Source organism: Vipera berus, assembly GCF_964194415.1.
Source record: "Vipera berus genome assembly, chromosome: 2".
Classification (NCBI taxonomy): domain Eukaryota; kingdom Metazoa; phylum Chordata; class Lepidosauria; order Squamata; family Viperidae; genus Vipera; species Vipera berus.
In genome coordinates this window covers 73,659,319-73,676,873 of record NC_138203.1, presented here as the reverse complement: position 1 = coordinate 73,676,873, position 17,555 = coordinate 73,659,319, and the positions used below count along the sequence as shown (strand labels likewise).

Genomic DNA, 17,555 nt, shown 5'->3' with positions numbered 1-17,555 from the left:
GTGGGTGGAGTGGGATTAGGTTTTAATTAGTCAACCACCTCCAATGTGACGCTCCCCCATTGAGTCCTGAAACCATCTGGCAATTCTTATCCATGGTTTACTGAAAGCACAATTTCTGAAGCTCTGCTATAAAGAAGTTATGTAGTACGTTTGAACTTGGTTTTGTGACTGGACTATGGATAAATTAGAAACCATTTTTTTCTGCTGAAGAGAAAGGGAAGGAATGAGAGACTTTGGAGGAGTTGGGTGGCACGCAAACTGAAGAGAAAGAGGTAGAGAAAGAAAGAAAATAAATACAAAATTTGTCTACCATTGCATACTGAAAAGGGGAGGGCTCCATTCCAAAAGTTGAACAGACTCATTCATTTGATCCAAAGAAATTGCAAAACAACTGTCCAAATACAAGGTTGTTTCTTACTAATTCCTAACAAAGGAAGACAATATATTTATACATTTTTTTTAAAAAAAAAAGTTATGTTCTTACCGCAAGCCTTACAGCAGGCAACACAAATTTCTTCTGCAACATACTCTCCAGCTGGAAACAGTAGATAGTCACCTTCTGTCTTTCCTGGGGAATTATAAAGGTAAATTCGAAACAGCTGTTCGGATGGTTGAGAAATGGTAGAATTTCCAACAATGCCACCGTTTTGATGAATAGTAGATGATACTGTTCCTTCCATATCGGTCACTGTAAGTAAGGCCATGATAACTTTACATTCTGTTCAGCATATCTTCCTGCAAGGTATTAAAATTAAAATATGTAATCATTTTAGTTATATATCTAGAATATTTTGCATTCATTTAGACTTAGTCTATAGATTTGGTTTATTCAAGGCAATGTCCAACATTCCAAAAATGAATGCATTCTCTTTCTGAAACTCTTAAGAATTTAACATAGCTGATGATACAGTTTTATAGGATCATTGACTCTCAACTGACCTTCGAATTAATCTGAAGCAAATAATGCTTCCTATAGGAGAGAACCAATTTCTCAAAAAGACTAAATCCAGCAAAATGTAAATATGTATGTTCTGATACTACTTAGTAACTAAGAAAAGAGATCACTGAGAATTTCAAAACTCCAATCATACTTAACATTTCATCAACACTAGAAACAATCTGCAGCACCAAAATCAAATCAAATCCAATCAAAACCAGACAGGAGTCTAGTTATGCTTGAGGGAGAGTGTGTTGGACTTTGCTGTTGCAGGACCTTGTAAATGACTGTCCTTATTGTGTCATCTCCTGCAGGAATATTAAGCAACTTTCCCAAAGGCATAAACCAAAGGAAAAAAAATCTGGCACCCCAACAAGAGAATAATAACAAGGCCAGCCGTTCATCCATTCAATTTCAACTTTCAAACCAATAGCAGGCTTTCTGAATCTTCATTCAGAAATGCAGTATAGAATCAGTGCCTGGTTGATTATTGAGTGGCTGTTTAATTAGCTTTCTGGGGGAGGGGATTAATTCTGCAGGAAAATTTAAAAAAAATCATTTTTTTCCCTTCCCTTGCTAAATATTAGAGTTATCTACCACCACATTCATCAAAGTTTTCCTCTTTCATCACATCATCCTTGAAAATATTGTTAACAGGAGGAAATCTCATGTTTTCTTCCTTTTTAACAGCATCCCAATAAGTAACTTCCTGCTGCTGTTAGCAGTGCAAAATAGTTACGCAGAGCAAGATTAATAGGAAGAAGAAAAAAAAATTGAGTTGCCCAGCTATGTGCATCAAGATCAGAGGGAACAAGAGAGAGCAGTGTGGGTTCTCCCCGCCAGCCATTTTTCTGCCAAGATATCAAAGGGTGATGGTGGTGATGTACTCAACTGACCCCTGATGCGTTACCTTATATGAACACCTTTGCAAGGTTCTGCTTTTTAACATTTCCCAGTACTAACATATTTTGTTCCTTTTTGGAAGCTTTACCAGGCAGACAGCTCATTTTTCGGAACTTAAACAACTCATAATACCTTCTTCACGTGTACTTGATGACCTAATCCAAAGTTCATACAATAATAATGCGACTGCTTTTAAAATGCTACAGGATATTTTGCTGCAAAAGATCCCTTCAATATTGTAAAATGCAACTCTATTGTAGCTGCTGCAAAATACAGGCTCGCATAATGGATATCTGGAAGCTTTTAAGTGACAGATAAGGAGCTGCAAGACAATGAATCCACTCACATAAGAACTGTTGCATGAAAACCTTTTCTATCTGACCCTCTTATTAGCTTTAGTTATGTACAGTATACTGAATAATCTAATGTCCAAAAAGAATAGGTAGGCTCCTGCAAAATATATACATTTCTTAAAGATAAATGCTTCATCACAGTCAAGTAAATGAGTTTACAATATGTTGGATACATTTGATATTGAGATCTTTTGGATCTCACCTCCAACATGCAAAACATAGCAGTCCTGACTGAAATAGGATTTTGGATTATATTTTTAGCTTCAGAATCCCTTAGCCCAAATGAGCAAGGCTCTTTAATGTTGCACTAGTGTAGATTGATACTGATTTCTGGGACAGGCGAGATTCTAGAGGAAAAAATGATATTTTGTCAGACTCTGCAATTTTTCACCATAGACAGACCAGGATTATAATAATATAGTTTCTAATTTTATTCTCAATGAAGGTATTTAATAATACTTCATAAATGGCAAAAGACCTCAATAATGTAAGCTAGCATTTGAGCTGCTATGATTAGACACAATGGCAAAATATATCAGGAAGACAGTCCAGGAAAAAAATAAAGCTGGCAGTGCTTTATATAACCAGACTCAGAAATGATCAAATGATGCCTGAGATAAAGATAGTATCAGAGTTATCAAAGCTGCAAATAGTTGCAGATTGAGAAGATAAAAAAATTAAATTACTACCCAGCTATTAATTTGCCCTTTAACTTTAAAATAATAAATGTATTATTTTATTTACTCCTAAATTTATTTTAAGCAAGATAAACTTTTAATGACCTAATTTTACTTATGCACATCACAAACGCAATTGGATGTTTTTCAAGTATCCACAACAGAAAATCCTTCTTGCATAAGAATAAGGGGGTGAGGAAGTTTCTAAGATTTAGGGACACAACTCTATTTGCAGACCCTCTGAAGAGCCACAAGAGGTCATCTGATGATTTGATGGTATGCCTGGAATGAAAATGTTTGGTGGGCTTTAATGGTGAGTCGTGTGTATGAGCCAATCTGCTTTCTGTCACAAGCTAATTTTGAAAAATACATTAAAATTACTGCACTGAAATTGCAGTATATAGCAATAGAAAGGTTGGAAATTGAAGAGTGGGGGGGGAATATTTTGACCCCCTGAGGCTTTCTACTTTTATTCCTAACCTTATTTTTGAAATAATTTTTTTTAATTTAATTATGGGACTTATATGCCGCCCTATCTCCCGAAGGACTCAGGGCAGCTAACAACAATAAAAACAACAATAAATACAAATATTAAAAGAAATTAAATTTTACAAAGCCCCACTAAAAACCAGTAAAAATTAAAAACATAATTTAAAACCCCCAACGTCAGTCCAGGTCGGCCAGTTGGAAAAGGTATGTCTTTAGGTCGCGACGAAAGGACCAGAGATCTGGGGCCATCCGAAGTTCTCAGGGGAGCTGATTCCAAAGGGCAGGCGCTCCAACAGAGAAGACCCTCCCCCTGGGGGTCGCCAGCCGACATTGTCTGGCCGACGGCACCCTGACGAGACCCTCTCTGTGTGAGCGCACAGGGCGATGGGAAGTCGTTCCTGGCAGCAGACAGTCCTGCAAATATCCCGGACCTAAGCCATGTATGGCTTTATAAGTAAGAACCAGCACCTTGAACCTCACCCGGAGGGCAACCGGCAACCAATGCAGCTCAGGCAGGAGGGGTGTAATATGGGAGTATCGGGATGCTCCCATCACAACCTGCGCGGCCGCATTCTGCACCAGCTGAAGCCTCCGGGTGGCCTTCAAGGACAGCCCCATGTAGAGAGCGTTGCAGTAATCTACACGGGAGGCAACGAGTGCATGAGTGACCGTCTGTAAGGCATCACGGTCCAGATAGGGGCGCAACTGGCGCACCAGGCGAACCTGGGCAAATGCCCCCCTGGCCACGACCCCTATATGGTCTTCTAAATTGAGTCGTGCATCCAGGAGGACACCCAAGTTGCACGCCCTATCAACGGGAGGCAACACCTCTCCCCCCATAACCAAAGATGGTGAATCTTGGACAACACGAGATGCCAATACATAGAGCCACTCGGTCTTGGCTGGGTTGAGTTGGAGCCTGTTCTTCCCCACCCAGATCCGTACCGCTTCCAGGCAACGGGACATCACGTCAAGGGCATCACTGGGTTGGTTCGGAGTGGAGATGAAAAGCTGGGTATCATCAGCATATTGATGATACCTCACTCCGAAACCACGTATGATCTCACCCAGTGGCTTCATGTAGATGTTGAACAGGAGGGGAGAGAGGACCGACCCCTGAGGCACCCCACAATCAAGGGGCCTCGGGGTTGACCTCTGTCCTCCTGCCAACACCGTCTGCGAACGGCCTGAGAGGTAGTAGGAGAACCACTGTAAGACGGTGCCTCCCACTCCCAACCCCTGGAGATGTCGCAGCAAGATACCACGGTCAATGGTATCAAAAGCCGTTGAGAGATCTAATAGGACCAGGATAGAGGAATAACCCCTATCCCGAGCCTGCCAGAGATCATCCACCAGCACGACCAATGCCGTCTCCGTGCTGTACCCGGGCCTGAAACCCGATTGGTACGGATCCAGATACTCAGGACCAACGGAAGCTGCCGTGCCACTACGCTCTCAACAACCTTCGCAAGAAAGCAAAGGTTGGAGACAGGACGAAAATTATTTAAAATAGCTGGGTCCAGAGCAGGTTTCTTGAGGAGGGGCCTCACCACCGAGGCGGCAGGGAAGCACCCCTCACTCAAAGAAGCATTGATCACTGCCTGGAGCCAGCCTCGTGTAACCTCCCGAGCTGCATAAACCAGCCAGGAGGGACACGGGTCCAGTAAACATGTGGCGGCACTTAATCTACCCATGATCCTGTCCACTTCATCTGGAGTCACAGGGTCAAACTCCTCCCAGATAATATTGGCCAGACCTATCGCTTCCTCCTCATCAGATACTGCCCAATCAGAGTCCAGGCCGGTCCGAATCTGAGCGATCTTGTCCAGCAGATGCTGACTAAACTCTTTGGCCCGTCCCCGCAAGGGATCTTCCCCTGTCCCTTGATTTAGAAGGGAGCGAGTCACCCTAAACAGGGCGGCCGGGCGATTATCTGTGGACACAATGAGGGCGGTAAAGTAAGTACGCTTCGCTGCCTCCATTTCCACAAGATAAGATCTAGTGAAAGATCTTAACTGCGCTCGGTCAGATTCGGACCGACTGGATCTCCAAACGCTCTCTAGGCCTCTCCTCCGGCGCTTCATCTCCCGTAGGTCCACAGAGAACCATGGGGCCAACTGGAACCTGCGCCGGGTCAGAGGCCGCAAAGGAACAACGCGGTCGAGAGCCTCAGAAGCAGCCCGTTGCCAGGCGTCAACCAAGGTCTTGACCGGGCTGTGGGAGAGGGAGGCTGGAATCAAACCAAGCGCTGTCTGAAACCTTTCTGGGTCCACCAGGCACCTGGGGCGGAACCACCTGGTCAGTTCCGCCTCCCAGCAGCGGGAGGTGGCATGACGGAGGCCGTCGCAGGAGATGATGATCTGTCCATGAGAGGGGCTGTACAGATGGAGAAACCCCACCCAGATCATTAAGCCACTGCCCGGAGATAAAAATAAGGTTGGGCGTGTTTCCCCCCTCATGGGTCAGACCCTGAATAATCTGGGTCAGGTCCATGGCCATCATGGAAGCCATGAACTCTCGGGCCACCCCCAACATCCTCCCCAGGGAGGGTAGGTTAAAATCCCCCAGCACCAAAAATCTGGGAAATTCCACCAACCCCAAGAGAGCGTCGAGTAGCCCGGGCAGAGCTGTTGCCACACAGCTGGGAGAGAGGTACGTAAGCAACAGGCCCAACTGACCACCAGGGCCCCACCTTAAGAGGAGGGACTCACATCCGCCTATCTGAGGGGTAGTGGCCTCCCGCGGACAAAGGACCTCCCTAATAACAACCGCCACCCCGCCGCCCCTACCCTGAGCCCGAGGCTGATGCAGCACATGGAAACCTGGAGGGCATAAATCAATCAGAGGGACTCCTCCCTCCGAGCCCAACCAAGTTTCTGTAATGCATGCCAGGTCTGCGTCTTCCTCCTCGATCAGATCAGCAGCATGGTTTTAGAAGGCTTTAAGGTTCATGTAGTGGCTAAAGCCCCAGGCTAGAGACAGGGAGACCTTAAGTTCTAGTTCTGCCTTAGACATGAAGCCAGCTGGATGGTCTCAAGCCAGTCACTGTCTCTTAGCTTTAGGAGGAGGAAGGCAATGGCAAGATTATATACAACATACGTACAGTTTTTAGAAAATCTGTGATAATTTATTCCAAAAGATTCTAATCCACAATTCAAAAACTGGTATTTCAGCATCAAGATATATCAACACAGTTATAAAGAGATTTGGAAAACTATGATCATACACCGAGTAATCATCAATCAGTCAATCATGAACTTATCTGTTGTGAACTATGATCCATTCAACTATTCAATAAACGTTTTAGCAGGTGGCAACTATCCTGAAAACAAATGCTGCAAACTGATGATTATGTAGCCATGAACTAAACAATCTGAGCAGTTTCATGTATTCAGAGTACAAATACTTGTGGATACAATTGCAAAAAAACCCAAAAGCAAATTACTATAAAACAGATACCATTCTCAGAAACTAAAAACAGTTGGGAAATAATTCAATCCCTCTTTTTATGTATATAAAAAAGTAACATTTGGCATGACTATCAGGAAGCTGCAAATGGTCCAGAATGCAGCAACTTTTGCAGTTTTGAGTGCTCCATGGTTAATTCAAGTTACATCATTGCTGCATGAGCTGCATTTGCTCCAAGCCACTTTCAAGGTACAATTCAAGCTGCTGGTTCTCATCTTTAAAGCCCTAGACCAGGTTACTTGCAGGACTACTTGAGGGTATCCTCAGGGTATCCTCACTTCCTCAGCGTCTTGCGGAAGAACAGGGTAGAACAACAGCTAATGACCCTCTTTTACTGGTCTACTATAGAGAGTGTCCTCTCGCACTGTATTGTGGTTTGGTACACTGGCCTGACAGCCATGGACAGGAAAGTATTACAGAGGGTGGTGAGCACAGCACAAGACATTGTGGGCTGTCCCCTGACACCACTGGATGACATCGCCAGGGCTTGCTGCCTTGGAAGAGTGAGGAAAATTCTCAGGGATGACTCACACCCTGGTTGGTATCTCTTTACTCTCCTACCATCGGGTAGGAGATATAGGAGTATAGCCAGCCGTACCAACAGGCTGAAGAACAGCTTTTATCCATGGACTGTTAGGCTCTTGAACGGGAAATAATTTTATGTGTGACTGACTTGCGAGGCCGGTGTGTTGTGCAATTAGCTCACATGGTGTAACAAGATGGTGGGTTTGTTGTCACTGTAAGTTGTGGGGAGGGGGGGCATGAAGGGAGGCTCAGCCAATCTCAATGTATACATGGTTGTACTTTGACAATAAAGGTTCATTCATTCAGTCATTCACTCATCTGTTTTACCTACTAGATTCGGAGCACGGTCGCTCATGTGGTTAGAACACTGGGTTGACAATCAGAAAGTCTATGTTTGAGACCCGAATGCTGCTATGCATCAGGGTGGCTTGTGTCATTGGCTCCAGCTTCTGCCCACCTCGCAGTTCGAAATCGTGAATAGATAAATAGGTAGCACTTCAGTGGACAATTAATAGGGAAATGAAAGGAGCCCCCAACCTGGCGTCCTTTGGGCAATGGTGATGTCATTGTGTAATCTTTTCAACCAGGAAGCGCCTCAGTGCTTCCGACATGAAAGCAGCAATCTACTAGATTACATAGGGTGGGCCTCTCTCCTAAATGTTCTCATCTCAGAGATGCTCCCAGCCTTTTGGCATAGTCTTCCACCTGAGGTACAAGGGATTCCTACCATTTTAGGAAGGCCATGAAGACTCAGTTCTACCTCCAAGCACTGGGATAAGGTACAGACTGATCTGGGAGACTGTTTGACCTGGCATCTGGGAGGAAGGGTAGTTTTGTTTCTAGTCTTGTTTATTCTTTGTTGCGAGCCACCTAAAATCATTCTATGAGTGCCCATATAACCATAAATCAAAAGGGGGGAAAAAATCAGATATATTCTCCGAGGAAATTCTGCTTTTCCTGAAGGGCAGGAAAAGGTAGCTTCACCTGTTCTGTGCTTATTAATATTATTCATGTAAAATACCAATACATATGCACAATTTCATATTTATTGCCTCAGTTACTTTACTGTTTCAAAAGACTCTACAACAATAACAATTATCAGAATCAGCCTTCTCCAAATAAGTGCCCTCTAGATATATTTGACTACATCTCCATTAATCACAACCAGGTGAAACATCTGTAGGCATCTATCTATCTATCTATCTATCTATCTATCTATCTATCTATCTATCTATCTATCTACCTACCTACCTACCTACCTACCTACCTACCTATTTAAAATTTGTTTGCCGCCCATCTTGCTGCAAGGTAACTCTGGGCGGCTTACATCAACTTTTCCCTATTCCATGAAAAAAACCAGCAATCAAGTAGCAAACAAATGGTTTAACACAAGCATTTGCCATGCTAAACAAAAACAAAAAAGATGTTCAAGCATTAAAAAAATAGTTTGCTGTTAAAAGAGTTTCAGTATGCAGCATTTTTCTAAGTAGAGGTTTTAACTAAAAATGTTATTTAATTTCACCAACTGTGAGCTAATAAAATGATTGTGGCCAAAATGAGACATACAGCAAACAGCAGATCTCACTCCTGTATTTAAACAGAATTAAAACAATGAGGAATATAGTATCCAGTTCTTTATTTCCGTTGTTTACTTAGAATTTAAAAAAAATCTCCTTTGAATTCAAGTTTCAAATAAATTATGAAATGATACAAGCAACGTTTTCTATTTAACAATGTATCTTAATTAACAAGTAAACCAGAATAAAATCTGTATTTTTAACACAAGTTGGCTCAACAGGAAATGACACTACAGGTAGTCTTCGACTTACAACCATTCATTTAGTGACCATTCAAAGTTACAATGGCCCTGAAAAATGTGGCTTATGACCGTTTTTCATACTTATGACCACTGCAGCATCCCCATAGTCACATGATCAAAATTTGAGCACTTGGAAACTGCCATGTATTTATGGATCAAAAACTCACTTAACAACGTTCTTGCTTAGCAATGGAAGTTTTGGGCTCAACTGTAGTTGTATGTTGCTTTTTTTCTACTCTCATGGAAAGTACAAATATTACAAGTTAAAATTATTGGATGCCCAATAATTACCCAATCCTAACGTAATATTCATAAAAGAGGAAATATACTTCCAACCAATGATTCAACCATTCACCTTTGAATATAATGAAAAAACTAATGTTCATGGAGGCAACCATGAGTTAACCTCCAGACAAAAGCTCTGTTGCTAACAAAGGTTAGTATACAAAAATGTCCATCTACTTAACCTTTTGGAATGTTCCTGAAAGCCATATACAGATAGTCTTTGACTTATGACCACAACTGAGCCCAACATTTTTGTTGCACAGCGAGACATTTGTTAAGTGAGTTTTGCCCCATTATATGACCTTTCTTGCCACAGTTTTTAAGTGAATCACTGCTGTTGTTAAGTTGGTAACATAGTTGTTAAATGAATCTGGCATCCCCATTGATTTCGCTTGTCAAAAGGTTTTAAAAGGTGATCACATGATTTTGGGAAACAGCAACAGTCATAAGTATGAACCAGTTGCCAGGCATCTGAATTTTGATCATGCGGATGCTACAAAGGTTGTTAAGTGTGAAAAATGGCCATGTCATTTTTTTCAGTGCCATTATAACTTTGAACTAAATGAACTGATTTAAGTCGAGGACTACCTGTAAATGCCTATGTCTTGGAAACATAGAGCCAGGGTATTTGTCTATGCAGATACATTTTGGAAGAGACAGAAGCAAAGAGGCTCACCAACATAAAGCAGCTGCTGAAAAAAAATTAGCTTCATAACTGCTTAGTGAGGTCATAAGTAGGTAGATAAATAAGAGGGTAAGGTTCAATGGTTGGGCAAAAAATAACTAAAATTTGTGGTGGGATAAACTAACTGAAGAGTCATGACTAATTCCTTTTCACATTGACTGCAGTTATTCAATTTTTAGTAATGGATAACCAAATTATTGTGGTAAACTTTTGCTAAGATTATGAGGCAACAACATTACAGTCTGTGGCCAAACTCTACTATTCAGGTACTCTGGCTCTGAATATGAATGTTCTGCTTAATTAAGAGAGGTCACTGCAGAAGTTTCCTAGCAAGAAATGAACTTTGGAGATGCAGCCTAGAGCTCCTTTGAAAGTTGCTGTTCAAATATTTTTAACTGAAAAAAGAAAAAGAAAATGTATTATACCTGAGGCATCTTCACATAAGTTTAAATTTAATATAGTTCCCCTACCTCAAATTGAATCCACTTAAATAAAATTACATTTCTGGAAACATCAAAATATTGATTTCATTTTCTTGTGCCCCAAGCTAATAAAAAGTTATATAAAATATATCATATGACATACACCATATATTCTCTTAAGACTTCTTTCAACCTTTATGTGAAATGAACACATCAAGTATTAAGTAACAAATTAATAAATATGTAGAACATGGTGCTTTAACAAGTGTTTATTTAACATAGAACTTGTATACCAATGACTATATATTTGCCACATATCTGAAAAGACAGCTAGCCTGTAATCTAGATGTAAGTCAGCATGCATAATGAAGATCACACTTATCTCTGCAAACACAGCTTGGCAGAAAGCAGAAAACCACAAAAACAGAGCATGGCTCTGAAAGTAAACATCACTTGGAAAATGAAAAAAAATGTGTGTGCGTGGACACACACACACACACAAACTGCTGGTGGTAAACACTTGTATTATACTATAAGAAGATTAATATGTACAAAAGCTTTGTAGGTTCTCCTCCCCACCTCACAGCATAGCAACCTTTTTTGATTCAGTAGTTTGGGAAATAGATTAATTTGGATTAAAACAAGTTTAAACAATTCTTGACCAATTTGATAATTTAGAACAAGACAGATCATCCAATTTTGAGTTCTACGATGGGTTATGATTTGCTTAACCATCATTTAATCACTTACAATTGATTGTACAGTATGTATATTAATCTATAAATCATGATTTATAAACTATGTTTGCTAAATATGTACAAGTCACAAAGGTAAACTTGGTTTGCCATGCAAACTTGATTTTGTCTTAGCATGAGTTAATCCTTCCACTAAGCAGTTTGGGTCTGTTAGCACTGTTGTTTTAAAAATAATCTTACTGTTGCAAACAAACCCCCAGTCTGCTGTAAAAGGTTTTATAGGAAAATATGATACACAAGTAGTCAACTTACAACCACACTTAAGTAAGGTGGTTAAGTAGGTTGCATCTGATTTTATGACCTTTTTTGCCATGTTTAAGTGAATTACTGCAGCTGTCAAGTGAATGACGTAGCCATTAAGGGAATCTGGCTTTCTGATTTGACTCCGCTTGCCAGAAGCCAGCTGGGAAGTCTACAAATGGCAACCACATGTTCCTGGAATGCTGCTGCACCGTTGTAAATATATTTGCCAAGCATGTGAATTTTGAGCATGTGAGTGCACGATGCTTCAATATTGTTGTAAATGTGAGGACTAGTTGTAAGTCACTTTTCTCAATGTCATTATAACTTCAAAGAGTTACAGTGTTGTAACAAATGGTTGTAAGTAGAGGATTATCTGTACTATCTCACAAAGACTTTGGCCACTGATGCAAATTAGTCTAGCCTTGTTTATATCCAAAACAAACATTCATATATTTACTTCTTTATCACCAGGTTATAATTCTGCAGGAGTTTATTTTATAAAAGCAAACTATGTCAGAATAACATCAATGTTTGTTCTTGATCCTTCTTGTAAACAAACAGAACAGTTAGGAAGTTAATGATTTGGGGTCTTTTTCTAGAAGGCTGAAGTACATTTATAAGCATATCTACAACTAAAATACTTCATGTGATCATACATATAATACCCCAAGTAATATTTCCAAAGGTACAATAAAAAATTACAATTGATTCTGCTCTTTGGTTTCAGATCAGTTCTCAGCTTACTAATCAGGTCCTCATTTTACGATGTTTATGACATGAATTTTCATTTCAGTTTTTCATAGATACTGATGGTAATCAAAACTTTGTAGACATTGTTTCTGCAATGTCCATCTGCACACCCATAAAGTCCTTCACTCACCTCAGCTTTTAGAAGTAAATAAGAAACAGGTACTATTCCTCATTTCAATCTTTAAAAGAAGATTAAGTTGCATGAGAGAACAGACATGTAGAGCTCTCTGCAGGTAGTGACTGGTTAACAACTACCCCATATAGTGACCATTTGAATTATGATGGCATTGAAAAAGTAACTTTATGACTGGTCCTCAATCTTACAATGGTCATATGATTGCTATTCAGGGGTTTCACAACCGAAACACATTTACTACATTCATAGTATAGACACATGATTACCATTTGTGAACTTCAAAACTGGCTCCAACAAGCAAAATCAATGAGAAGCCAATAGATTGCAAGTTGTGGTGATGTGATATCACCCTGAACAATCATCAATGATTTGCTTAATGACTGCAGTGGAATTGACACAGTATGTCTGACATAGTTATGTGTTGCTTAACTAGTGTGTTGCTTAGTAATGAAGTTGCAGGGCCCAAATGTGGTAGTTAAGCGAGGACTACCTGTATTTATGTTACCTAACGCAAATAATCACACACAACAAATACAGGGGGTGACACACTTTTTTATTATTTATAAAATGTAACCAGATTCCCTGCTAAGTGAAATGATATCTCAGTGTTAATGATGGATATTTTGAACTATCCCAAATGCTGGAGAGAAAATCTTTTCAACAACAAAAACACTAAGACTCTTCTGTTGCCACAAATGTCTTAAAACCAGCTGTCTAATTTATTAATCTGTTATGCATGCATTATAATGAAGCAAAATAAGAAAAAGACACATTCTTACAATGTTCCATTATACTTCTTTATCTGGTCCAGATCTGAAAAATATAGAATTAATGCTTAACAGTGATTACATTTTTTTTTAAAAAAAATCAGACTGTATAAATTGCCAAGGTCTGACCATTTTCAAACTCTATTTTGGCAGCAGAAAATGGATGCACCTGAATACATTTCAAACTAGGCTTTGATCATTGATAAGGTAAGACTACTTCAGTTGCTTTAATAAATAAGCTACTGTTGGAAGAAAAGTCTTCATCATGGTTCCATCCAAGCCGGGGATAAACAACATGGCGACTGCTTTAGGAAGAAGGTTACAGTTTATTGCAGAGGAAAGCCAGACAGAAAGATGGATCCAGCAGAAAAAGGACTGAGCACATGTGGGGAGTGGGTTTTTATACCCCCTGGACTCTATTGTTTGGTTATTTCCTGTTTCAGGCTTTGTATTTCCTGTGTTATGTATTCTGACCTGAGTCTAGGTGTGCCTTTCTGATATTCTTGATGGTCCTGCTTTCCTGGGGCTGGAGTATGTAGATGTTACGGCTTTGTCTTCCTAAGCTTCTAGCCCCAACCTTCTTGATGGCTTACACTTGAATGCCTACAGAACTTGGGGGAGGGAGAGCTAGGGCTATTAAGCAAACTGGGCATGCTTTCCTGGTTCTACAATATCTTTTTTTAGGAAATATAATATAATATTTTAATATTTCCTTTTCTGGGGAGCTGACTTCCCTCACTACCTTAGAAACTAGAGGGGGAAATACAGAAGCTGTTATACTTCTGAACCACTTGGCTGATATCAGTTATAGCATCATTTCCTACTGCCCTTATGTAGTGATTGTGATCTTACCTGTTGGCACATGTCCAGAAATGATGCTGGGAGTTACCTTCAAACAATATTTACAGACAAGGCCAATGCCTTTGACAGTAAATATAACTTAACTCCTCCCTCAGGACTGGGTAAATGTAATATATTTTAGAACTAAAACATGAAATTGGTTTAACCATTGCTCTGCCAGGAGTATAAGACTTAAATAAGAATTTAAAAATTAATCAACTGAAAAATTATTTTCTTCAGGGGGTTAAAGAGACATTTTTATTCTGAATACAGTGCTCAGTATTTTTCTTCTAACATTAGTCACTTCAAATTCTTACTGAATATGAAATGCTAATTTTTCATCTTCCTCTAATGGAAAAATATTCTAGAAAAAGATATTTACCAAAGTAAGACTTTAAAAAACAGTCCCCTGAGTCATATAATTAAAGGTTAAATAAAACTGAAACTGACATTTTAAAAAAGAAAGAATCTTCACCAAATCTCCAACTTTTCCCAAGTTAGCTGATTAAAGATATGGGTCAGGAGCAGCTGTGCCTTTTTGAGTTTATGAAATCAATCCTTGATTTTGGATGTGAATGAAATGGAAGATCTTAGAAAGCACTGTATCCAGACAGAAACTATTTAGTGTAGGTTAGGAAATTTTTAAGAATAGTAATAATAAAAAGAGAAAGCAAAAGTAGTACTAATAGTAATAGGTGCCTTGGGTACAATCCCAAAACAACTGAAGCACTATTTGAACACCATAACTATTGACAAAAATCACCATCAGTCAATTGTAAAAGGCAGCTTTGCTCAAAACAACTTAACTCCTGTGATGATGCCTCTAAAACTATCAAACATCAATATCTGCTTGTCCCATGTCCTTGGAAAGGACTTCACAGTTGATAAAAATGCCAAATCTAGTTTAAACATTTGATTGTGCAATGAACCAGTAATAAAAAAATGTGAACCCAATCCTTCCTGAGATTGTAAATATTTTTAAACCATGAATAAACTATTTTTAAAACTATGGAAACTGCTTTGAATGTTTCTAAAAAATATAAATACTATCAATAACATTAAAAAATAAACATACAAGTCAAAACAATGCAGTTAAAAAGTCTGAAGATTGAGAAAATGCTAATCCAATTTGCAGGAACTATAACTGGGTGGAATAAAAACCCAGCAACAAAATTCAGAATAATTTGGTAGGTTAAAGAACTGAGAGGGAAATAAGAGTTAAATTTAACACAAATACAAAGTTTTTCAAATAGGAAACAAGAATGAAATTCACAGCTACAGAATGGAGGATGCCTAGTTAGGCAGTAATACTTGTTAAAAAAAAAGCCTTGGAACAAGATGCAAAAAACCTAACAAAAACTAACAGAAGACTATGTTCTGATCATGGTATTTTAAAGAGACAAATTGTAATACTTTATGTGTTGCAAGCAAAAACTAAGCAGGGGAAAGGTAGGTTGGGATTCTTGGGGGATATAATTATGATTCTTCTATATACATGCAGAATTATCCTCTGTCCAGGTAAGTTCATAGTTAAGATTCTCTTTTGTTTATAAGCCAACTTACTTGTAAAGTGAGTGTACGTTCGCAGTAGGTGATTTACAGCGAACAGTGATTTGAATGCTTTTGGCTTTGTTCTTTTATTACATATACAACAATGCTTTTTATTATTCTTTTCCTCCCTGTGTAAGAAAGTTACCTTGAACATATGGATGAAAGCCAGTTTTAAAATTAGCATCTAATTCTATTGCTTAAGCAACACATACAGTACATAGAAGCCTATGTATACAAAAGAGACTTAGGCATATCTCTTTGTAACTTTTGAGCTACAAATGATATTTCTGTCATTTGCCATTTCCTCTAAAATCTCACAGAACTTTCAAAGCTTAAGCAATCTTAAAATAATGCAATAAAAGTCAATGAATACAATTACATGCACAGTGGGATAGAATAATTTAAAAGCGTGTGGAAAAAAGAATTTCAGCTGGCATAAACATGTGAAACATCATACGAGCCTCCTCTTGATAGGAACAAGTCCACATCAAGAGTATAACTACCAAATCACCGTGAACCAGAATAGGTCTCTGAAGATGAGTGTCAATAGGCAAGCAGGGAGCTTTTTGGATACTGTACATGGCTCCAAATTGGAAACAGACCAGGAATTAGTGGAACTGTTGACATAAGTGGAATTAGTGGAATAGTTTCACAAGTGACAAGAAACTTTTCTGAGACTTGGTCCTAATAAGTAACCGGGCTGCAATATTCTTGATTTCACTTGTTGTCAGAGCCCTGTCATACTTTAGTCTTTTTTTTTTTACAAGATATGCAAGTTGCTGCAGCAATATAATTGACACTTTCGTGAAGAAACCAAATCCTTTAATGAGCTAAATAAAATTCATCTGTTAATGTGGTTGGTGTACTCTGCATTACAGACACAAGGCAATGGCCATTTATGTGTGAAGTAACTGTATCACCCCAGCTCCGGCAAGGGGAAAAAAGTCGTGATACGTCACGTGACGCGGTGAGTTTGATACCCCTGGCTTAGAAGTAGTCAAAATTATATAAAAAACCCAACAATGCAATCCTCAACAGAAGACTTTGTTCTGATCATGGTATTTTAAAGAGACAAACTGTAACACTTTATGTGTTGCAAGCAGAAACTAAGCAAGGGAAAGGTGGGTTGGGATTCTTGGGGGATATAGTTAGATGACGAGGAAGGATATGTTTGTGGGATACAAATAAATTAAACCAATCCAACGTTGTGGCAACTTCTTAAACAGCCATGGGAATAAGGCAGGGAGGAGCAGCAAAAATTTTAAATGTCTAATAATTGCTGTCACAGGAGATTTCTAAAGCTTAGAAACCAGACAAAGGTAAATACAGGCAAAGATAACACAGGTTTGCAGACTATTGCTCTAACTTTAAAAAAAGGGCACTGAACTCAATTTGTCTATTACTCTTTAAAAGATATTCCTTCTCTACATTACAAAAGAAACAGCATTTAAAACTGCAACTGGGTATGTAATTATCAGCCCAACTTACTTCACAGAGTTGTCATTGTATATAAAATAGAAGCCAAGAATATTATGTATGTTTGCCACCTTAGTAATAAAAATAGTTTGAATAAAAATCTAATAATAAATAATACACTCCATGTCTAATTTATAAACTTTACATAAAAGAAAAAAGCAAAACATCCTGCAGCACTTTACATAATACAAAATATCATGAGGGAAGGATCATTTGGATGAGATGCATATATTTTTAAAACACAGCTGAATTTCAAGTATTTTTGCACACACTGCTTGTATGTTTTATTAATTTTAAATTGAATCTGATAATCAAATTTATGAACCTTCTCTTCTTCTGCTTTGGTGCTATCTGTACTTGTTTGAAATGAAATTACCACAAATTAACATTTTAGGCATCAGCATGTTTCACTATGTTGATTATGTTTCAGGTTCCTACTGCCATTCTGTCTCTGCAACCTCAGCTTTTCTTTTC

The 17,555-nt window shown here is 39.0% G+C and overlaps 1 protein-coding gene across 2 annotated transcripts in view; it reads right to left on the bottom strand.

Moving 5' to 3' along the window:
• JAK2 (Janus kinase 2) overlaps positions 1–17,555 on the bottom strand; it is a 104,414-nt gene that overhangs the window by 71,414 nt on the left and 15,445 nt on the right. For both annotated transcript variants that reach the window (XM_081320851.1, XM_081320852.1), the window contains exon 2: positions 485–735. In XM_081320851.1, the coding sequence (XP_081176977.1) occupies positions 485–704 (220 nt within the window). In that variant the 5' untranslated portion in view covers positions 705–735. The remainder of the gene's footprint in view (positions 1–484; positions 736–17,555) is intronic.